Here is a 24,358-nt window from a genome sequence, read left to right on the forward strand (position 1 = left end):
GGAAGATCAGAAACGGAAATTTCAAGCGCCAGCCTGGGATTTGAATGTGGTACTTCAACACCTCACAAGTGAGGCTTACGAACCGTTGTTATCTGCGTCATACGAATCATTGACCCACAAATCCTTATTCCTGCTAGCGTTAGCCACTGCCGCCAGAATGTCGGAAATACACGCTTTGGATTACGAGAGAACACGATTTGATGATATTCACAACATCGCTCATCTGGGACTTCGCTGGGATTTTATAGCGAAAAATCAACTACCAGGTCAACCAGACAGGTTGTTCCATGTCCCAGCTCTCTCATCCATACTTGGGCCGCAGGATACGATGGACTTATCACTTTGCCCTGTACGTGCACTGAAAATATATCTCCAAAGATCCAAGCAAAGTAGAGGGAAATTCAAAAAAGATTGTTTATCCCTATATCTACCGCTTCACAGACAGAAGTGTCGCGCACTACCATTTCTATTTGGATCAGAACTGTCATACTAAGAGCCTACAAGGCAGCTGGACTGAACCCTCCAAGTGCTGCTAATCCCCACGAAATTAGAGCACTAGCCTCAACTTTGGCTTTACATGGAAATTGTTCATTAAATACCATTATGGAGGGATGTTTTTTGGAGGTCCGAGATGGTGTTTGCAAACCATTATCTGAGAGATATCACCACCAAGGACGTCTCAGGTATCCACCATTTCGGTCCCATGGTCCTCGCTCAACAGTTGACAGTTCCACGGAGAAGATAAGTCTATCTTGCTGATTTTATACTTATCTATAACAGTATTAATAGCTTTATGCTATCTATATATATATTTGCTTAAGTTAAAATGTTATCTTAAGTTCAGTACTATGATTCTATATCATAATATATATATACCTACAACTCTTACGAGTCATACTATTATATATATGTTCAGCTTAGGTTATTCCTTAAGCTCTATCATATGTTCATTTTATAACATGTATTAGTTAACAAACTCTCAATAGTTGATTACTATTATACAGCTTAAGTTATCATCATACCTTAGGCACAGTTATGTTATAGCTTATATATTTGCATATTGTAAGCTTACTACTTTGGTTCGTATAAAAGTATTCATATAAACTAGTTACAGTTTATACTACCACATTAATAGCTTTAGCTTAATTACTGTTCTATATACTTTTATTATATTCAGTAAAATTGTAATAACCTATTTAAAGGCAGCTGTTAATTTAACATCAGGAATTCAGTTCAGTGCCTTCATGAAGTTCCCTTAGGGTTATTACAATCATCTCAGTTCAAATCACTAATTAGTAAAATCCAAAGTATATATCATCCCACCTCCTATTCCGTAGGATTCTACAAGCAAATAAACATGAGTCAGGATAAGAAAAAAATATGAATTTTTTAGAGTTAAATTAATATTTTTATACTTATCCTGACTCATGAGGTAAGCCCTCCCGTCCTCCCCACTTAACACTTTGGATTTCTTCGGGAAAATAAAGTGTTGGGCTCAAACCAAATAAGGAGAGAGTGAGGCACATGGGCTTAGGTGGCGCCCTCCTTCCCGCGCTCACGGAAAGGGAGATAACTCGGGGTGAGTACTAATGAGTGATTCTTTATTGAAGGGAGCTTCAATTGGGAGATACAAGTGTTCCACTAGGTTCGCCAGAAGAAGAAGACAAGCAAATAAACATGAGTCAGGATAAGTATAAAAATATTAATTTTACTCTAAAAATTTCATGTTCCATTTGTAATGATAATCTCTTCAAATCTATTCTATTGTGGTGCCCTTTAGCCTCTGCAACAATATGTGTGTATCGTGTGTAGCACACAATGATGACATTATTTGAAACCACACCCTGTGGCTTTCATCAAATGGTATGATGTATTATATGACTTGACGAAATTCTAATCAACCAGTGTTTGTTTTCGTCTCTTCAGATCTCCAAAAAATGGAATATGCAATTGACCGTAAAAGAGGAAGACACCAGGAAGGTAATGTACTGCTTTTGTAAAAAGAATACACATGTATATCTAAGACACTGATGAAAATGGTTACTGAGAAAGTGTTTTAAAGGCTCTTAACACTGAACACATTTATGACTTGTATTGTGAGATACATTTAATATACACAGCTACTGTGTAAGTCGAAGGTTATATTCTGATATTTATTATGTAAGTGTCGTTGTTTCAGGTACATGAAGGGCGGTGGCGTCAGCTTGGGGAGATCATTCATCACATCACAGGTACAAGATAATTAATGGATAAAGGTCGGGAAAAACAGATCAAATGTCGAATGAACCACATTATCTTTCTACTTCCATTTGAAATATCAGAGCAGTCGTTGATATAAAAATAAGAATTAATGAGACGTTATTGACTGTAAGTTTTGAAAATCAGTTCAAATATTTTTTTCAGCAGGAACCGTCCCCCCGATATCTGGATCACACAGACTCCGACCTGAACTGCTGGCGTCACATGAAGTCGCATCTGAACAGATGACATCACATGAAGTCGCATCTGAACAGCTGGCATCACAGGAAGTCGCACCTGAATCGCTGACATCAGAGGACGTTTTTGAAGCTGCTAAACATGTACGCTGAATGTCATACAAATGTGCCTAAATCAGAATATAAGCTCCATATTATAAATGAAGTGGGATTCAGTTCAAAGTCTTCTTTTCCATTTAGATTTATGCATATACAATGTGACGATCTTTCATCGTTGATTTTCAGTTCATGATCGGAGCATTCATCCCTTCAGAGTCACCTGAGCGTGGTCTATACCTGAAAGGTTTGTACATGGGGAGTTATTGTTTAGTTGTTCGAATCTTCTCGAAGTGAAAGTTACAGCTACTAACATTTTCAGAAGTTTCGTAAAATGTCCTCAGTTAATTCCATTGACAGATAACATATGCTCTATAACTGTTATGTTTAATTGGAATTATTTCGACTTTGGAATTATCACGCTTTATCACGTTGGTTATCACGCAGCTAAAAGCGTACTCTGACATGTAACAGTGTAGCAAGGACTCAGAATGACTGTTGTGTTATTCGGAATACATGGAACAATTTAACATCTCTGGCGTCTCCCTTCTGGCGTGTGAGATAATCTGAAAAGGAACAGACTTGAAAACATTGATTAAAACAGTAAATGTAGTTCACTGCACTGTAAAAGACAATATGAGCTGTGCAGTTCACTTAATTTTGTGTTTCCTAATTTTCTGTTTTGACATGTGTTGCCAATGTCGACTACAGCACCTCCGCTGCTTGAGTAGATTTGCGCCCCTTAGATGTGTCATATTCCTGTGATCCTAACCCAACAATGTTTAAAGCGACGATAATCAAAAGTCACTGACTCGCTAATACTTTACATTGTGATATCAGTCTACAGAAACAAAGCCATGTGTTACCATGGAAACTATGTTTCAGGGTATTCAGGCATGATGCACATCATCAGCGGGAAAAGAGGTTCTAGATTCATTACCTGTAAGTAAATTCTATTCTTCTATGCAGTTTGTTTTTTTGTGGCGAATTCTAGGCATGTCAGTATTGTTCATCTGACGGGACCACAGCATATAAAACATCAACAGGGGTCTTATTTGTAGTTCGTGTCATCAGCAACTGATAGGCTGACTTCACAATTATCACACCGCCAAGATGAAGATGGAACGCTGCTGCAAATGTACATGCTTAAGTTAAGGAACGTTCACTCCTATTTAGACTACCCCCAATTTGACTACCCGTCCAATAGGCAATCTGTTCCAGTCATATGCTTTTTTAATTACTAGCTCACTCCCCTCCATCAGGTAGACTATTCCACCATAATAATAAATGTATAAAGACAATTACAATTGTACCATATTCAAGCAAAATTTATTCAGCTAATTGCATAACAATGTATACTTCAACTACTAAAACATATGAATATGATCCCAACTAATCATGTCTTCTTGACAATAACATGTCCAGCTACGTTAGCTCCTATACTGTACCATTCATTCTCATTGATCAGTGGGGCGGTGGGGTAGCCTAGTGGTTAAAGCGTTGGCTCGTCACGCCGAAGACCCGGGTTCGATTCCCCACATGGGCACAATGTGTTAAGCCCATTCCTGGTGTCCCCCCGCCGTGATATTGCTGGAATATTGCTAAAAGCGGCGTAAAACTAAACTCAGTCAGTCAGTCAGTCATTGATTAGTTTAAGCAGCTATGGTGTCGCTCTGCTGTTGACTCATCGAAGGGTTATTACTGTATAAGGTATAAGCATTCACTATTTTCAGAACCATATTTGTTACAACTACCGTATTACTATAGACGCAGGTTAAGTAAATTTAGAAGAGATCTGAATGCATGGAACGCATTAAACTCCAGTGAGACCCAAGCTGTTGTATTTTTATTATTTTTTTCTTTAATGCCGCACTCAGCAATATTCCAGCTATTTGACCGCCGTCTGTAAATAATCAATTCTGGACCAGTGTTCAACAGCATGAAAATCAATTGAGGCAAATGAGATACAATGGCATGTGTCCACCAAGTCAGCGAGGCTGATCCCGTAAGTCGCCTCTTACTGAAGATCAATTCTAACCCGGATCGACACGGATACCCAAGCCCTTTTACTATTCAGTTAGACATGTATGGTGGCGCGGACAATTGTTATGCTTTATGCATTCTGCATACATTCAGGTAGCACAAGTACTGTGTGTCTCCAATGTGATCCAAGCCGTTGTTCTATCCAGGTACATTAACACCTAGGCCGATCTGTGACATTAATGAAATTGGAAATTTCATTATCCAATCGTCGCCTGAGAACCAAAGTGTTCTATCTCACCAAAACATGGTTTCGAGATACGGAGTCCCAAAGATTGAAGTATGTGTAAAATGAATATTTCCCAAGGAAACTGTTTGTAACTTTGCATGTAGGTGCATGTTGTGATTGTGAAACTATAGAACCATGTTTTAATGATCCAAAATTTAGATTTAACCTATAAATATGAAAAAAGGTATTTGGAGATAGAACAAATATCTAATAACAAACGCTGTTTTGTTCAGTTCCAAAGTGTCCTATATCCATAAAATACCGAAAATGTACGTATATATCTTAATATTTTGAATTTTCTTATTTAAAAGAACAGAAATAAGACAAATGATTAGGAAAATACCTTTATTTTCAAAACAACACTAAAAGAAGCTTGATATATTCGCTCTAAGACAAGTAAAACGTTGTCGGGATCTTGAGGGCTCAATCAACTCTTCATGATCTGCAGGATTTGATTCATTTATGTGTGGAGCCGAAACTTCAACAATTTGAGAAACGTGAATTTCTGTTGTTTGGATTGATGGATTACATTCATTCTTGGTCTGATCAGAAGACACTGCATTGCCATCATTGCCCATATTAATGACCGGTTCTACCTTATAAACATTTTCATTATCATCAGAATCATGAACTTCATTTTCTATTACCAACGCTAGAACTTGATCCAGTTCAAGAATTTCAGACATGACTCAGTTTTTTATTCTGTATTGGCAATTAACAAATTCCTGTTCAACATAGTAATTAAAGTCCGCTTCACTGAAGGAATCGTCCAGACTCAGGCTAAACAATGCCATGAAACAGAAATTAGCAATGCTGAACAATTCAATGCAGTTATCCAAATTGAATTTGACTCCAAATGCTTCCAAATTGAAACAACTCTTTGTCTTATGAAATATTTCTGATGATGTGTTCGGACTGACATAAGTGAAGCTCATATTCAGATGTTCCAGGTTTTCACATGCTTTGATGATGATAAAATCTTCATCACATAGATATTTGCAGTGTTCATCATTTAACAGTTCAAGGTTGGGCAAACTCCTAGAGTAGAAATCCAAGAGTAGAAACGTTCATCTCTCTTATGTTTAACCATCATAGTTTGTCAGCTTGAAGAAATCCTGTTATGAAAATATAATAAGTTACGTAATAGTTATCTGTAAATACCAAAAGTAATGGGACCGTGAGAGGAGACCATGCAGCTGTTTAAATGTTAATTTCAGGCCATAGAATTCTTTGTCGTTCCAAATCTTTTGTGAATTCAGGATAAGATGATACAGATATTGGCACATTCTTTTAGTTCTTTGAAAGGTACATAGCTTAGAATGTCAATGATGATTTCCTCAGGTAACCTTGGTAACATTTCACTGCATCAGGAACACTGAAAAGATGAAAAATATGAGATAATGAAAAACGTTCGATGTCCAACAAACATAGTAGGAAAACATGACATACTCTTAGAACCAGAGTATTCTATCTCCATGTCAAACTTCAAATAGTGCCTTTACTCCAAAGTTATCAATTGTTACATTTCAAATTAATATATTGGGATGTCAAGGGTTAATTATCACTTATTGCACACTTTCATCCATTCGAGAAAACAAGAGTTACAATGAAAAAGTGAAGATAAATACTCACCATTTCCATGTGACATCCGACGAAAGTTCAGGTCCAGATTGTCCTATCTCCAAGTCATGTGACCAAATCGACTGTTTTGATTAGTTAGGGACATAGAACAGTATGGAACTGAAAACCTTTTTAATTTGTGGAGATAGAACTGATGTTAATTGTCTGAAAACCACTTTCTAAGCTAGATACAGCTACAAAATTTTATTTGGAGATAGAATACACCATGAGAAGTACCCAGAAAACCATAACTCATTTTTTCCAAAAAGTGGAGATAGAACACTCTGGTTCTCAGGTGACGAAGCAATATTTCCGTAATAAGCTGTCATGGTGTCATTTTCTGTGATTGCAGTCACAGCAAATAAAGTCAAATGTAATTTTGTAAAAAGTACGTCAGACAGAGTTTATTTGTTTACCAATGCATGTAGAAATGTATGTCAAACAATTTAAATACCCATCTGGATAGTATCATGTCGTTATTATCTATTATTATTATCTAGGGCACGAGTATCGTTGTATTTACAGACGGACGAAAATGGCAGCCGATCATTTAGTGCATTGTTTTGGAATCACCGACACGGGACAAGCAATACAATGATATAATGTAGGAAATACAGTTGTTAAACTCAATAAAATAACAATTGTATATTTCCAGGTCCTAAACTCCAACTGGACGCTGGTCGAGCCAACAATGACTGGTGCCATGTTACTACAGATCGACGGGAGCTGGTCAACTCGCCGCCTGCCACACAACACACGGACTGTGGCAGACTACAGAGATTGTTCGGCACGTGTAGCTCCACCCCCATCCCCCTTCCTCCATCCCCCTCTAGTGTCACCCCTGTCCCCCACACAACACGATACTGGGAGACCAACACCAGGGTGGGTGTGGAAGGTGGTGTGAGGGGGTGGCCTGTCCTGGAGGTAGGTGTTGGGGAGGAGAGCCAGGTAGACAGTGAGTTGTATGTTTTTCTACAGCGCCGCTCCTGGTGCGTCAGTGTAGGGAGCTGTGGCACACACCGGGGGAGTCTCTGTACCCGGGTGAGTCTGGAGGGGGAGGAGGGGAAGTGTTACAGGAACACAATGTCTGACACACCCGGCACACAGGCCACCCTCCACTATGGCGTTGTGTTGGATGTCGGGAGGGGTAGAATAGGATTTATTGACGTAGGCAGGTCGGCTGTTTTAGGGAAAGTTGATGTGAAGTTCAAGCAGGATCTTCTCCCTGTGTTTTCTGTCTGTCCCCACAGTGAGTGCACAGTAAACACGAATGTAGTCAGTGGGGAGGAGATCCTCATGTCTGACATCAAGAAATCACTCATTAATGAAGTCCTGGCCTAGGAAATAAACTACACATGACCCAGTGTAAACTTGTAAATATCACACATCAACTTTATCCGACAAATTCAATACAACAGAACTGAAAGAAGCGAACATAGAAGTTACCTGTTCATGTGTTGTATGTTGTGTACAACAATATGACAAGGTTAGCTAAATATGTTGGTTTTCTACAGGGCAATTTTCATTTGTGTACTAGAAGCATTTTACATCCACACAGGAGTATTGTTATGATTATTATTAGATAATAACTGATTAGTTTATGAAACATTTCCCACATTTCTGGGACATGTCACAACTAACAACTGAGTTGATGATTGAGTAAAAAGTTGTTTCAAATCATGAATATGTTGACATATTTTGTTTTCACACTATGAAGGAAATAGTTTAAATACCCACATGTAGAGGGTAGAAGTTAAAACACAATATTTGTAGCTGTGAGATAGACATGTTGATGTCAGTTCAGGTAGACAATGAAAGTGATTGAAGCGGACATATAATGTCCCAGTATAAATGTGCCATGGTACTTGTGTCAGGAGAGAAATGTAGTTACAAAACTGTCCGTTTTTTTATTTTAATCAGTTCTGTTGTTTTGGGACCGGATTTTGGATCCATACAGAGGGTTGCTTTTCCCCGATGTACATTTATATGTGTTTATAAAATTGAAAGTTGTGTGTGAGTTACTGTCTAATTGAAACACTGGGTCTACCTCTGACAATGGGGTGTGTAGAGATGGATGTGCCACTCTAATGTTAATATACCAGGCTTTATTTTTGGTCAGTATGACATGAGCTGATATCATCACCTGTAGTCCAACCCCGTTATGTTTGACTCCGATCTGTCTACTCCTCCAGTAAATTACAAGGTTTAACTAGGGGATAAATTATCACCAGAATCCCGCTTTAGAGAACTGTTTGTATTAACTACTTTGCGATGTCAAGTCGACTGGTTGACTAATCTGATAAATGCATGCATTGACTTTCTATATTTCTATATTGTATGTATATGATAACATGTCTGATGTTCATTATGTATGATATGCCAGGTGTCAGCTGATGTTATTTAATATGCATTGGAATAAATATTGGTATCAATCCTGTCAGGTTTTGCTGTTTACCGTGGACAGGGAAATGGCCCACCTGAACAATTCTGTCGTAAATTTGCTTTATCGATTAGGTTTTGGTGTTGCCAGAATAACGTAAACTAGGGGATTCAAATATATTTTTTTTCAGTCCGCCGAGAAGCTAGATAGTACTGTTCTTTGTAGGACAGTAGTGATATTGACATTCTTTTTAATGTGAGTTTATAAATATCAAAACATCTAGGCGGACCTGTGACAAATATATTCTACTTTATCGATTTGGTTTTGATGTGCCTGCCTTTAGTTTTATGTCAGCTGTAGGTGACCCGGAAGTAAAACTGTTGAGAGGTTCAGTAAGAGTTTTTTCTGGGACTATGTAGGATCTATATATTTCATTTGATTGTCATTTATATATCTAAACCAAATCTAATTTACCTATGATAAAATATGCTCTATTTAACATAGATTTTCAATATAGATGGTTGTTAACAACGTTTAGGGGTGGCAGTAATAATCGAGGTATATAGTTAGTTGCAAGCAGTTTTACCACTTACACTGATGAAGTTATTCTATGCAATCACAATGATGCTATTGAAGATGAAGTGCATGTCGTGTATCATGAAATGAGGATGAATTACTAATGACACTTTAAACATGGTCATTAATGTTCACTTAAGACGTTTCCGCATATCTCCAGATGTTAATGAAATTGCAAATTGTAACCTGTTCTGTAACGGGTATTTTCTTACTGTATGTTATTGTAACTGCCACTTCATTCCTTATACAAGCTGCAAACATACTTTGTACCATGGGTCTTGAAGCCTTTATACAAATAAAACACCATTTGTCTGTCCGTGTGACTGTCTGTCATTATTATATCATGTCAAAATATCCCAGTCAGAATAATAATATGCAGTTGGATGCATTATTATACGTATGACAAACTCATAACGTCCGTTCTTATTCCCCGCAACGCGTTTCCGGGAATATTTAAATGGACTCCGTCCGTCCGTCCTTCCGTCCGTCCGTGCACATTTGCCTTTCCCGGAGGTTAAGTTTAAAACCGTTCAATATTTCTTCACCAAACTTGGCACATCGATAGGTATGGTGGTGTACTTGTGCCTTTTGGTAGTTTTGGTATTTCTGAATAAAATATGTTTTTGTGTATCCATGGCGACAAGTTTGACTTCGACTGAAATTGGTGGTAGTGCTCTTTTACGGTGCAGAAATTAAAAACCTTTCAGTTCTCTCTTCCAATTTGTAATATAGCCAGTGACTTGGTCGACACCTCTAATTGTATCCCAGTTGCGTAGATCGATGCTGATGCTGTTGATCACTGGATTGTCTGGTCCAGATTCGATTATTTACGGACCGCTGCCATGTAGCTGGAATATTGCTGAGCATAAAAGTAACCTCACTCGCTCACTCACTCATTCACGTGCTCACTGATATACACACGGAAACATTTGACAAAGTCATCACCAGTGGACATATTCATGAAGAGTATTTTGCCATTATATTGATGACTTTGTCTTCTTGTTATACCATATTTTATATCCTAGTATATCACATTTCATATTATATTTTTTATCACTTTTAGTTAATTTTATTCCATTCAATTAATTGTCTTCACCGAGGAACATATACATCACATAGTGGGTGAGTCACATACACACTAACATGACGTAGTGGATCAGTCTACAGTACACACTTACATACATGACATATTGGGCCAATCTACAATACATTTACATACATGACGTAGTGTGTCAGTCTATAGTAAACACTTACATAGATGACAAAGTGGGTCAGTCTACTGTACACACTTACATACATGACGTAGTGGGTCATGCTACAGTACACACATACATGACGAAGTGGGTTAGTCTACAGTACACACTAACATACATGACGTAGTTGGTAAGTTTACTATACATAGTTACATAGTAGTAGAGGAAAGGATAGTCCGGGACCAGTTCCAACAAAAAGCCTCTGCAAAGCCTTATTCCCCAAATAAGGCTTTGGTCGGACCCTTAGCTCTTGCTACCATTACCCCTACTATGAAAAAGTTTGGGACGCTAGCGGGATACGAACGCCCAATGTTACACCTCTTAGCTGCACCACTTAACCGACTGAGCTACCGGGGGTATTGCATCATCGCTCCACGTGCGGCTATGCCGTGTTGACAGGAGGTAACATTGTGCCGTACGGTACGATCAATAATTCTTCTCTTACAAACCCCCTACCTGGCCCATCCCTCAAGTAGTACAAGTTCGGTTCGTCTGCTTTGATGTCCACTTTATCTATGTTGTAAGTTTTGACTGACCATATAGGATCGGTGGCTCGCTTACGGCTATCCCCCTCGTGTTCCCCAGGCTGGTATAGATATCTCACTAGGGCCCTATCTGGTATCTGTTTCTCCTTCCCACGCAATGGAGCAGCCGGCTCTGCAACTATTGATTTTAGTTTTATAGCGTCTGCCGGTTTCTTGCCGGTGAGACGGGTGACTTCATGGTTGATTGCCGACACCACCTTAGGGAGCCGTGATACCCATTCAGTTGATCGTTTTCCAGGGGTGGCCATCTCCCTAGCATACTGATGTCCGAATAAGCGCTCAGCCAAAGTCCTATTGAATCTCTCAACTATGGCTTGGCTGCGATGGGCTCCGGACGTGTCACGCCTGACCTTTGTATCGTGTTTGTCTAACAGGTATGACACGGCACCCATGAACTCCCGCCCTGGGTCAACTTGCAGCTCTGTTGGCCACGTCAGCGGACTGCGTTTGTATATACGTTCAAATCCTCTGGCTACCTGGGCAGAATCTTTCGTGGTCAAGGGCTCGGCTTCCTTGTAGCGACTGGCTACGTCCACTACGGTTAAGGCATACTTGTACCTCTTATCGTGGGGTAGGAACAGTAGGTCTGCCTGGTGAACGTTATTAGGTATGTAAATTCCAAACTTCCTTCTAGGCACGTAGCGTGGTGGCGGCAAATAGATCTGCCACAGGGCTTGTTTTTCAAGCCACGCTTTGGCTTCCTCCGGGGGTACTCGCGCCATTTTAGCCAGCTTATCTACAGCGCTAGCTCCTTTCCAGTACCCACGCGGGCTATAGTAAATACCCTCAAACTTTCTCTGGTTCCGTGACATGTCGCCCCGACAGGGTATTTATTTATGCCTATGTTCTTGGTTCAATTTTCTCATGCCCGTACGCGTACGTGTTTATCCCGTCAATAGCTATCCAACGTTTAGTGTCCATAGGCGACAGGGACGTCTTGTTTATTGTCAGTCCGTATATCCTATGGCCATCACTTCTAAGTGTGTTCATTTTATGTCTTAAGGTACGGGTCTTGAACAGGGCTTCCTTGAATCTGGCGTGTTTGATGTGTTGTTTAACCACGTACTTCTTAACACCCTTAGCCTTCCGGATCTCACTATTGTCGGCCTTCAGTATGGAGTACATCTTAGGCCTCAACCCTATGTACTCGGCTATGGGCGTGCCCGCACACTCGTCCTTCATCTTACCCAGGACCTTTTTATTCACCGTGCTGTGTATGGCATGGTCCTTGGGGTAGTCGCTGGTGTCGTACAAATCGAGGTGTTTTTCATGTCCTCGCATTACACGCCCCTCGGTTCGAATCTCCATCAGCAGGGAATCCGTGTCAGTGTACAGCACTTCACACCTGTCATCGTACTGTTTCTTAAGCTCGTTGTAGTAAAGTCGTACATCAGGTGTTTGGATAAATCGAGGATGCTCATCCCACGTAAACAGGCCGGTTGAATTTTATGTGGCTTTTCTTCATGTGTAGGGCAACTAGGTCATCGGTGAATATTTTGCTACGGTTGAATGCGGACTGGCTATCAGTCTCCTGAGCTTGTCTTCCTCATTCGACCGAACCAGCTTCACGGTCACGTTTCCTCAGGTTCTCCATAGTCTTACCAAACACCGAAGTTGTTCATGAGCTTATAGAGGTTTTCTCAAAGTCACTGGTGGCAAGCTTTCGGAGGTCTGTGTTCATTCTGATGTAGGGTTCCATCCATGGGCTCTGGTCGAACATGAGCACCCTGTGTATTTTGGTCAGCCTCATACCCAACGACAGGTACAGCTGTAGGTTGCGATAGTGAACTATGTACTTGGTCTTATTCATTAAGTTAGGCACGAGTTTTTCAACTTCTGCCACCCGCCCACCTAACAAGTTATGTTGGTACTCAGACATCCAGTCTGGGTTAACCCTCATACGTTCGGGGGCCAGGGGGTAGCTGTTGTGTGATGCGTGTAATGCCTTGGGGTATTCCAAGTCAACCTCGAGGATATAACCTTTGTTTGAATCTGGTGCGATGCTCATAACATCGACCTCCTGTGGCACCCATTCGAATCCCCCTGTGGGTAGATACTGGCTCATAGCCCAGCCGTACAGGTTGTTGGCATCGAGGTAGAGAATGTGATTGGTTGGCTTGCTAGGGTCGTAGCCCTTCACGTATTGATTATTTGCTTTCGCGTATCGTTTGGTTGCCATTGAGATCCCGCCTCACAAGCCTTTCTCAATGAATAGGTGCATGTCATAATCCGTAAGCAATTCCAACTTAACTCCGGTCTTTTTAAGCAAGGCATCCCACGACAGACCTGGGCTGGTGTAATACCATGCGGGGTCGAGTTTATACTGCTTGAAACACGTCCGCCTAAACGTCTCAAACACGTCGGCTAACAGCAGTACATCTGTCCTCAAGTACAGGTCGTGATAATCACCCAGGTTCTTACAACCCAGTTTATTCCATACGTTAATGGCGTGCGAGTAATCGTCTTGGGATATTTCCGAGTCTGTCAGATTGCTGTAAAATTCTCTGATGGGGGGTAGTCTGGTCTCTGCGAACTTGGCCCAACTATCCATGTACTCATAGGGGTACACCCCCTTCCTCATAAGCAGGGGTCTAGTCTCGGTGTCTGTGTATCGGTCGGTGATAGGGAAGGTATCATTGGCCTTGACCAGACTGTCTAATGAAGACAATAGAAATTGTACTGAATCTATGAACCTAAGGCCGTTTAAGCTGAAGGAGATGTATCTCTCCATGTTGTTGGGGATGCACGTTATATTACCATCGATTTTCGCGATGGCCTGCATGATCAAATGAGAGTCGTACCCTCTCAAGTTGTGAAAGACAACGGGGATGTTTATTATCTTAGGGTTGATTCTAAGCTTGAGGTTACCGCTGGCGCTGTGAGCCGCGCCTCTATACTTACCGGTTACGTGACAGTGATCTCTCACCGAATCACCATTCAGTGGTGAGTCGCACACGTGACAATTAGTGCTACAGGCGTGAGCTGGTCGGTCGGCTCGGGTCATACGCATGGGAGTGATTGTGTACAGTGCATTCCTAATAATTTTTTCTTCCTCCTGCAAACACTTTAGAAACCTTTCAGCCGCGTCGGGACCCCTGTACACTACAGGAGCCTTTGTTTCCCCGTCACAACGGACGACCACATATCCAAACCCACAGGCTTCATGCTCCTGTGTTTTGAGTGTGGTTGGGGTATCCCCAACAACCTTAATAGGTTTGACCAAGGCTTCAAAGTCGGCGTATATGATATAAGGCACAGACATTTGGTTCTTGTGGTTGTCGAATTTTAGTATATTGTCACCTTCCTTGGGCATGTCGACGCGTATGGCTGTCTGCCCCACACCTTGGCAATCCTCCCGGTGGGATTCTAATAAATCAGCTCGGCTGAAACCGTGTAGGCATCGCACACAAAAGTGTTTTTTCCCAACGTGTTTCGACTGGTCGTGCAACAACCGGCTGAGATGTTTTATCCATGTGTAGTGATACTTTTCACCTCGTTGGATCATGAATATATTGATAACTTGGCGACCCTTCTCCCCCAACACTGGACTGACCCTGTGTACTATTGTTGTGTTACCTTCGTGCCCAAAGACGTTATAAGCTAGATTATTCTGTTTTTCTACTTTAAGGATCTGGGATATGGGGGTTGGTTCATCTATACCATCCCAGTTGAGCCCATCGTCTTGAGGATAGCTAGAAAGCCTGTCTGAATGAGTGTCAGCTGGAAACAAGGCTGACCTGGTAGCTACCCTCAGGCAATCGTCTCCTCTATTCTTAACGTTTACCATGGCCTGTTTTTTCCTATAGTAGGGGGACAAGTCTAGGTATGACCCGCCTCTGAACGGCACGTAGTTAGCTATGTCTAGATAGACATTATCGATTTTATCTACAGCCCACCCGCACCCCAAGTGTGTGTAGCATTCTAGGTATTCCTGTATCTGCTGAAAACTGGTATTGATCGATGCGTTAATGGTCTCTGTATGCGTGACAACCTCTTGCCTACCTCTGAAGTAAGGCTGAACGTACTCAGTGACCCCTCCCCCAACTTGCTTATCGAGCGACATTTTAACTGTGATCTGAAACTTGATACTTCCCAGACTGTTTAGTTCCTGGTTTATTTTATCAGCTATCAGAGGCTTGATATCTGTGATGTCTATGTTCCTATCAACATGCATGCGCCAGCCTCTCAAATAGTTGCCTACAGCGCGCTAAGTGCGCACGAACTGTAGGTCAATAGCTCTATTCTGCCGTAATAGTTCTACAAGCTGTGGTTTCCTCATATGGGAATATCCCCCTAAACCCAAATCGCGAACTTCAGCTTTCAATTGTTTTACAGTGGGAGGTTTTGCTACGGGGGCATGTGATAACAATGCGTTTAACCCGGCTCTCCCCAGGTTTGAATAACCCGTGAGCCCAAGCTGTTTTGCTTGAGCTTTTAATTGTTTTACCATAGGAGGGGCTTCTAAACCTAGTAATCTCAACAAGGCTGACTTCCTCATTCGAGAATACCCGATCACACCACGGCTTCTGGCGATATGCTTAAGTTCACCAACAGTAGTCATAATTGCGTACACACCTACGAGAATTAATGTCTAATTGGACCACAGTAAAGGGAGGTAACTCCTCCAGCCTTACACTGTTATCTTGAGAAGTCGCCTACGTTCTTTTATGTAGGCCTTTTTATTCTCGTAGATGAGATGATGTCTGACTACGTTCGCCCCGTGAGCTTTACATAGGCAGTAGTGCCCTTTCATCCCGATACCACACACAGAACATGTGTAGTTCGGGCTTCCCATGTGGAAACAACAGTACCCCTGAGTCCTGCATCTCCTATCACTCTTTCTTCTTTCTTACCCATAAGTATGTATTCGCATCGGTATGGAGCAGGTCTCATGTTTAGCATACTTATATGAGTATTTAGTCTAATTGTTTCGCAACCAACGCAGTCGCTGCTATACCCAGCGCTATGAAGACCAGTTCACGGTCCATTTGCCCCTTGGATGGTGTGTAGTACTGAGCGAGTGTGGGTTTATTCAGTGGTTCCCATTGTTTACCAGTTAATAAGTAGTATTCTTTCGCTGCATCGTCGACATCGTGGAATGTTTGAACGGCATGGTTTTCACGCCTGAGTTGTTCGTTAATGTAATTGATCCGCTGGAGGCGTTTTTTCGTGTACTCAGTCTGTGCTGTTTGTAATTTCTCAATAGCGAGATCGTGCCGCTTCCTTTCTTCCTGTATTTCAGCCGCGTGTGACTCTCGTAGTTTCGAGAAGAGGAAATTACTCCAGGAAAATGCTAGGGCATTTACTAACGCCCCACCAACCATCATGGCAATCGTAGCCATCCTATATTTACTTCATAATATTTTCAGGTAGTATCCCTTGTTTTACTAGGATGTCTTTTGTAGCCATAGCCATACCAAGGTTCATTATGAGCATACCCATATCCTGCAGTTACTGGTACCCCGCCACTAGACTTCAGCTACTGGTACCCCACCACTACAGTTCAGCTACTTGTACCCCACCACTAGACTTCAGCTACTGGTACCCCGCCACTAGCCTTCAGTAACTGGTACCCCGCCTCTACACTTAAGCTACTGGTACCCCGAGCTAGACTTCAGCTACTCTTATCCCCGTCACAAGACTTCAGTTACTGGTACCCCGACACTATACTTCAACTACTGGTACCTCACCACTACACTTTAGCTACTGGTACCTCACAACTACACTTCAGCCACTTGTAACCCACCACTACACTTTAGCTACTGTACAACGCCACTACACTTCAGCTAGAGGTACCCCACCACTACACTTCAGTTACTGGTACCCCACCACTAGACTTCAGCTACTGGTACTCCACCACTAGACTTCAGTTACTGGTACCCCGCCACTAGACATCAGCTACTAGTATCCCACCTCTAGACTTCAGCTTCATGTAGCCCACCACTAGACTTCAGTTACTGGTACCCCACCATGGCACTTCAGCTACTGGTACCCCATTACTACACTTTAGCTACTGGTACCCCACCACTGCCGTTTAGCTACTTGTACCCAAACACTAGACTTCAGTTACTGGTACCCCGCCACTAGACTTCAGCTACTTGTACCAAACCACTAGACTTCAGCTACTGGTACCCCACCACTACGCTTTAGCTACTTGTACCCCTCCACTAGACTTTAGCTACTTGTACCCCGTCACAAGACTTCAGTTACTGTTACCCAACCACTACATCTCAGCTACTGGTACACCGCCATTACACTTCAGTTACTGGTACATCGCCACTAGACTTCAGTTACTGGTACCCACCACTAGACATCAGCTACTAGTATTCTGTCACTAGGCTTTAGCTACCGTGACACCGCCACTAGACTTCAGTTACTGGCAACCCGCCACTAGACTTCAGTTACTGGTACCCTGTCACTAAACTTCAGTTACTTGTACCCCGCCACTAGACTTCAGCTAAAGGTACTCCACCCCTAGACTGATGTTACTGTTTCCCCGCCACTACACCTCAGCTACAGGTACCCAAACACTAGACTTCAGTTGCCAGTACCCCACCACTAAACTTCAGTTACTCGTACCCCGTCACTAGATTTCAGTTTCTGGTACGCATCGCACTAGACTGCAGCTAGTGGTACCCCACCACAAGACTTCAGTTACTGGTACCCCAATGTGTGTATATTTGGGATACTAGATGTAACTGCAACGGGACCGTCAGCCCTAACATTGTTTTCTGTCTCTGTGAAATGTGTGTATATTTGGGATACTAAATGTAACTGCAACGGGACCGTCAGCAGGATTTTACGTTCGGTGGTTTGTGTGCATGAACTTAAACGTCTTTATACGTGTAGCTTGTGTGTACGGGCCAGAAACTATGTACACTTCTAGTGTGTGTTCGGGCGAAAACCTCTGCCATGCCATGCCAGGGCCAAATATTTGTCTTTCCAACAGTTTTAAGATATATTTGCAAGTGAATTTCCACGCACTTTCAGCTGTAAATAACCCCGACCTGATCAGTAAAAGCAGCCACAGCCACAGCCACAGCCACAGGCCGCTACAAAGGCCGCCACAACCAGCAAGCCAGCCAGCCAGCCACCCAGCCACCAACCCACCCAGCGGGCGGGCGTGCACCCGCCTGCTTACCACATTCAAACCCATTCAACAGTATTCAACTCGCTCTACCTCTATGTAATCAAGTCTTTAATTCAACTTACGCAAAAATATGACAGAATATATATTTTATATTAGTGATTATTGTCTGAGTCCCAGCTATATGGCGTCGCCATGTTTATAATTAAGGTTCGACCACACCAACCAGTGATCTATAGAGATTTGTACCACTGTTTGTGATGCATAATCTAGATGGCGGGTGTACTGGGACAATAATAACAACTATTTGTAAAATATATAAGGTATGGATAATGTAAGCCGAGTGGTTAATGAAAATGCTCGTTGGCTACCTCCAAGACACCTCATACGACCAGCACAAGTCGAAAGTGGTACGATGACACTCCAACCACACCTGTCCAAGCCCGACCACATAAAGCATTAGGACACCTCTTACGACCACCATAGGTCGACGGTGGTAGAATGACACCCCAACCACACCTGTCCGAGCCCGACCACATAAGCATTAAGACACCTCTTACGACCACCATAGGTCGACGGTGGTACAATGACACTCCAACCACACCTGCACTTAAGCATTAAGACACCTCTTACGAAGAAGCATACATTGTGTCTACTGTGGGTGTCATGGTGGATACATATATATATATATATATATACATTCTTTCTACTGTGGATGTCATGGTGGATACATATACACACATTCTCTCTACTGTGGGTGTCATGGTGGATACATATACATACATTCTCTCTACTGTGGATGTCATGGTGGATATATATAAATATATATATATACATTCTCTCTACTGTGGATATCATGGTGGATACATATACATACATTCTCTCTACTGTGGATGTCATGGTGAATACATATATATACATTCTCTCTACTGTGGATGCCATGGTGGATACATATATATATATACATTCTCTCTACTGTGGATGTCATGGTGGATACATATATACATACATTCTCTCTACTGTGGATGTCATGGTGGGATACATATATATATATGTGGATGTCATGGTGGATACATGTATATGCTAATATACTGTATGTCATGGTGGATATATATACTGTGTGATGTCATGGTGATAGATATATATATACATTCTTTCTACATTCTACATCTACATACACTACTGTGGATGTCATGGTGGATACATGTACATACATTCTATTTACTGTGGATGTCATGGAGGTTACATATTTGTACATTCTATCTACTGTGGGACACCCGTGAAGAGCCACCTCCTCGTGGTGGGTGCTGGGTAACGCCAAGAGCTCTTCAACCCCCCGTTGTGGACCCGGGGGGATATTTGGTCCAACAACCTGTTTGCCGTGGGTTGCGCCCCTGTGTCGGTGGAGGACGGGAGTCTGGTGGTTGAGGGCAATAGGATCCTGGAACCGTGTTCCCTTTGCCCAACACACCACTTCGGCCCTTACTTCACCTAGACGGGTGGTAGAACCGGCCCGGTTCTACCAATCGACTGGTCACGCCATGCCCTGTGCATGGACAACATTCAAATTTATATTCATGTACATTTATATAATGTTGATATTGAATGTTACATTTAAAAATTATATTATTATTTATATTTGCCTAGAGTCCTATGCCAGAAGGCGGTGGCTCATGGGCCAATCTGGTGATAATGACCTCCAAATGATGTATGTCTCTAATTTCTTGTCTTGGGCCGAACCAGTCGGGCATGGAATAGGTAGACAAATGCAGCTATTTGTGGTGTTGTCTCTGGCGTATACCACCCCTGTATCCCTGGTGTCAGCATTTTGGATATCCGGTGCATATTGACACCGTCCTTGTTGACACTCCATGGTGGGTGGGGAGCAGGGGTGCCGAAACTATTTCCTTTCATCATGGCACTTCAAGCTTCTGGTCCATCTAGAAATGAAAAGAAAAGATGTTTAGAAGATTTAGATCTCTGTTCTGGAAACACTTCTTCTAACAGTGTATCTTGGGCTCGATTTCTTGTAATTGTTCCTTGCTATTTCCTAGGCTATCTCCGGCATCTGTGGAGAAGTAAAAAATGTTACCCGTCTCCATAGTGGCTCGCTTCTTGTGGAGTGTGCACGGAAACAGCAATCTCTCAATCTTTTGTCAGTCAAGACCTTTGCCAATATTGAGGTTGCTGTGGCTGTGCACAGGACACTAAACTCTTGCCGTGGTATTATCAGAGATAGAGCTCGTTGTCTCTCTGATATGTGAGAGGAGGACATTGCAGCAGAGCTAGAAGATCAGGGTGTGTCAGCTGTTAAACGATTCACAATTAAAAAAGAAGGAATCATTACAAAAACAAACACCTATTTATTGACGTTTTCTCGTTCATCTCTCCTGCAGACTATTAAAGCAGGTTATTTTAACATCGGAGTGGATGTGTATATCCCCAATCCACTCCGGTGTTACAAATGTCAGCAATTTGGACACGGGTCACAATCATGCCGTAACACCGTTGTATGTCACCGTTGTGGTGATCACTGTGACAAAAATTACAAGTGTGCTAACTGTGATGGTGCACATCCTGCTTCATCAAGATCCTGCCCTGTTTTTCAACGAGAATCTAAAATTATGAAACTAAAATGTGAAAAACATATTTCATACCTTGAGGCCAAAAAACTGTTAACAACTGAAACCTCACCTCCGTCAAATGTCAGCTATGCTGCTGCGGTCAGTCGCCCAGTTGCAACGTCTTCCATTTCATGTCAAACTTACTTGACTTGGATAAAATCAACCCAGCCTACCCTTACAGCTTCAGTTTCAGCTCGTGAATCTTCTCCGGTAGTTACACACTCTACTCGGGATCCCAAACAGACATTCAGACCGAAACAACATCAGAAACGTCAGCTTCACAAATCCAGACATAGATAAAATTAAGAAGAAGAAAGGAAAGAAAATCAACAAAGACAAACCTCCTACTGTCCCTTTACCTATGCAGGTTCCTTTAGAGAACCCATTTGGACCTCTGGACAAGGAGGTGACACTGTCCTCTCAGGACAGGCAGAGGAGCTACTCCTCCTCGCATTCCCGAGGAAGATCCCCTATTGAGGCACCATGACTCAATTGTCCACGATAATGCAATGGAATTGCAGAGGACTCAAAAATAACTTCAACGAGATACAGTTATTATTACAAGATTTCCAACCGTCAGCAATATGCCTTCAAGAGACATATCTCAAAGATATCGATATTTTTAATCAAAGACGATACAGTGATTACCACTCCTTCTCTCCTACAGGAGATAAAGCTACAGGAGGTGCTTCCATTTTGGTGCGGCAGGGTGTCATACATAGCACTGTCCCACTTGCGACGAATCTTCAAACTATAGCTGTTCGACTTACTCTGCACATTTCATTGACTCTGTGCAGTTTGTATATACCTCCGTCGTCTAATGTTCGAAAATCAGATCTTCAGAGTCTGTACGATCAGCTTCCAAGTTGTTGTTATTAATACATGCCAAGGATGAAAAAATGCAAAAAAAATATTTGAAAACTTTCAATTTACACTCGCTCGCCCATGGGCATTTATTTATAACAACTGCATGTTCGATTTGGTCAAATCCCTTGTCAGAAAGTGTCCACAGTGCGGAGAGTTTCTGGAATTTTGTGAGTCCAGAATTAAATTGTGACGTGTTATACGTAGATTGTATTACAGGTAGCCAACGCCGTAGCGTGGGTGGTTTACCGTTAATGAAAGACAGCGATCGAGAATGAAGAGGGTGATTCTTTTTCAACTAATTATTCCTTTGACTTAAAATGTACTTGTCTTTACGCCTGCCAATTTTCAGGTATAATTTCAAACAAGCGGCAAACATACATCCGACAGATTGACGGCGGTTGTGTAGCGGCCAGAGTAAAGCTTGCAACTGGGCTGGGCTGGAAATGTATCGGGATGGAATAGATTTCATAGTTTAGACTACAGTCTACCCTTGTGGGGTAGGGGTGGGTTTGGTGATGAGGTATGTGGCCTGCAAACTGTTGCTCAGATCAAGGATAAACGACCACTCGCATATATTGTATATGTCTTTAGCTACCCCACACATATGGCCCCAGACTTAATCGTGTACGAGAGCTGTGCGAGAACAAATATTAATGTGCAGCCTGCAGCAGACACGAGTGAAGATTACATTTGATAAGGAATAGGTACGAACTGTGCATACCGTTTTTCCCAGTTGAGGGGTAGATGAAAACTACATACAGGTGCTAACCCTAACCCTAAACCCCTAACCCCTGATTCTAACCCCTAACCTTAATTCTAACCCTAAACCCTAATCTTTAACTCTAATGCCTAAACCCTAAACCCTAACACCTAATCCGTAAACCGAACACCTAACCCCTAACCCCTAACCCCTAAAGCTAACCCTAACCCTGACATAAACCTCAATACTAATACTTATCTCAATCCCACCCTCACCGTAACCCTGACCTGACCTCAACCTAACCCTAGCCTCAATACATGAATTTGAACAGGAACCTAACCTGAACCTAATCTGAACCTGAACCTGAACCTGAACCTGATCCTGAACTTGAACCTGAACCTAATCTGAAACTGAACTTGAACCTGGACCTAACCTGAACCTAATCTGAACTTGAACCTGAACCTGAACCTGAACCTAATCTGAACTTGAACCTGAATCTGAACCTGAACTTGAACCTGGACCTAACCTGAAGCTAACCTGAACCTAATGTGAACCTAATCTGAACCTAATCTGAGCTTGAACCTGAACCTGAACCTGAACCTAACCTGAACCTAATCTGAACTTGAACCTGAACCTGAACCTGAACCTAATCTGAACTTGAACCTGAATCTGAACCTGAACTTGAACCTGGACCTAACCTGAAGCTAACCTGAACCTAATGTGAACCTAATCTGAACCTAATCTGAGCTTGAACCTGAACCTGAACCTGAACCTGAACCTAATCTGAATTTTAACCTGAACCTGAACCTGAACCTGAACCTAAACCTAACCTTAACACTCAACCACAAAAATATTGTTAATGCAAACAAGTGTTCCATAACTTCCAAAATTGTTTGTGTTCGATTATGAGAAAACATGATCGATTACTTGGTCGTTTAGTCATTGCGACCAATCATCGATTATTTCAGTTAATCGGACCACCACTGTTGACAGCATGTCAGCATATGTTGTTACCACAAGAGGGGTGAAGCCATGTCGTTAACAGGAGGGGTGCAGCGACCAAACATAACTTACTTATGACGTCTTTTTGGGTACATATAACTCTAACCGCCCATGTGGGAGCCAAAGTTATACGAAGGCATTCGGCGGGAGCCTTTTTCTGGTGCTTAGGGCAGTCAATTAGGCATAGTTCCCGTGAAGGATGACACCTGCATGGAACACCTGTATGTGTTTAGACAGGTCATACGTGACACAAACATTGGAACACTGCGCGATTTGATGACGACATGAGCATGTGATTTATAGCAAGTTGATATTTGAGTCGCCTGTCTATATTCCAACTGGTTTCGTCGTGCTAGAGCTATCAGTTCAGAGCGGTATGACACATTCTAGTATACGCTGCACATTTTAAAATTTGAGGTGTTTTTTTTTTCATTTAAGCAATACCATGACCATTTCTTCTTTAATAGCCTGTTCCGACCGGCGTTACAATCGCAATCAACCAAGTCCATCCAATACTCGCTACTAGTGCTGTCGGGGATCCTCACTGGTCGTGGCTGTGTTTGTCTCTGCGTCTGCGTCTGCGTCTGCGTAAGCGTCTGCGTCTGCATCTGCGTCTGCGTGTCTGTGTTAGTAAGACTGCGACTGTGCAAAAACTGCTTATTATGATTGTTATTAACATTTGATATATCGTGGCTTAAGCTCCGTTACGCGTAAGAACAACTATCTGCACAACTGCTGTTTGTGAGTGTAGGTGGTTGATGAATATGCCCAGTCAGTCAGTAATGTGCTAACTGGACCCAGTAGATTCCGATATAGACTTACTAGAAGTTGGAGTAGAATGGTCACAGCGGTGTCCTCCCAAATGTTAGACGTCCCAAACGTTAGACGCGTTAAAACAACAGAA

The 24,358-nt window shown here is 42.2% G+C and overlaps 1 protein-coding gene and 1 long non-coding RNA gene across 3 annotated transcripts; one reads left to right on the plus strand and one right to left on the minus strand.

The window, feature by feature from the left end:
• The first annotated feature begins 1,887 nt into the window (after positions 1-1,887).
• LOC124260730 lies at positions 1,888-9,692 on the plus strand. 2 transcript variants are annotated; one of them, XM_046695045.1, is made up of 6 exons: positions 1,888-1,980; positions 2,180-2,231; positions 2,404-2,579; positions 2,721-2,778; positions 3,417-3,473; positions 7,076-9,692. In XM_046695045.1, exons 1-6 carry the CDS (start codon positions 1,945-1,947, stop codon positions 7,759-7,761), a joined length of 1,065 nt encoding a protein of 354 aa, XP_046551001.1. In that variant the 5' UTR covers positions 1,888-1,944; the 3' UTR covers positions 7,762-9,692. The 2 variants fall into 2 exon arrangements, with proteins under 2 accessions (XP_046551001.1, XP_046551002.1); XM_046695046.1 differs by having other exon boundaries at positions 1,889-1,980; positions 2,407-2,579.
• LOC124260733 lies at positions 8,430-23,866 on the minus strand. Its single transcript, XR_006894153.1, has 4 exons — positions 23,857-23,866; positions 19,729-19,734; positions 10,077-10,087; positions 8,430-8,504 (listed from the first exon to the last, which is right to left on the minus strand). It is a non-coding gene; the product is annotated as an uncharacterized LOC124260733 (long non-coding RNA).
• Between the last annotated feature and the right edge of the window lie 492 nt (positions 23,867-24,358).

Source organism: Haliotis rubra, unplaced genomic scaffold (genome assembly GCF_003918875.1).
Source record: "Haliotis rubra isolate DU_JTF1 unplaced genomic scaffold, ASM391887v1 Scf772, whole genome shotgun sequence".
NCBI lineage: Eukaryota > Metazoa > Mollusca > Gastropoda > Lepetellida > Haliotidae > Haliotis > Haliotis rubra.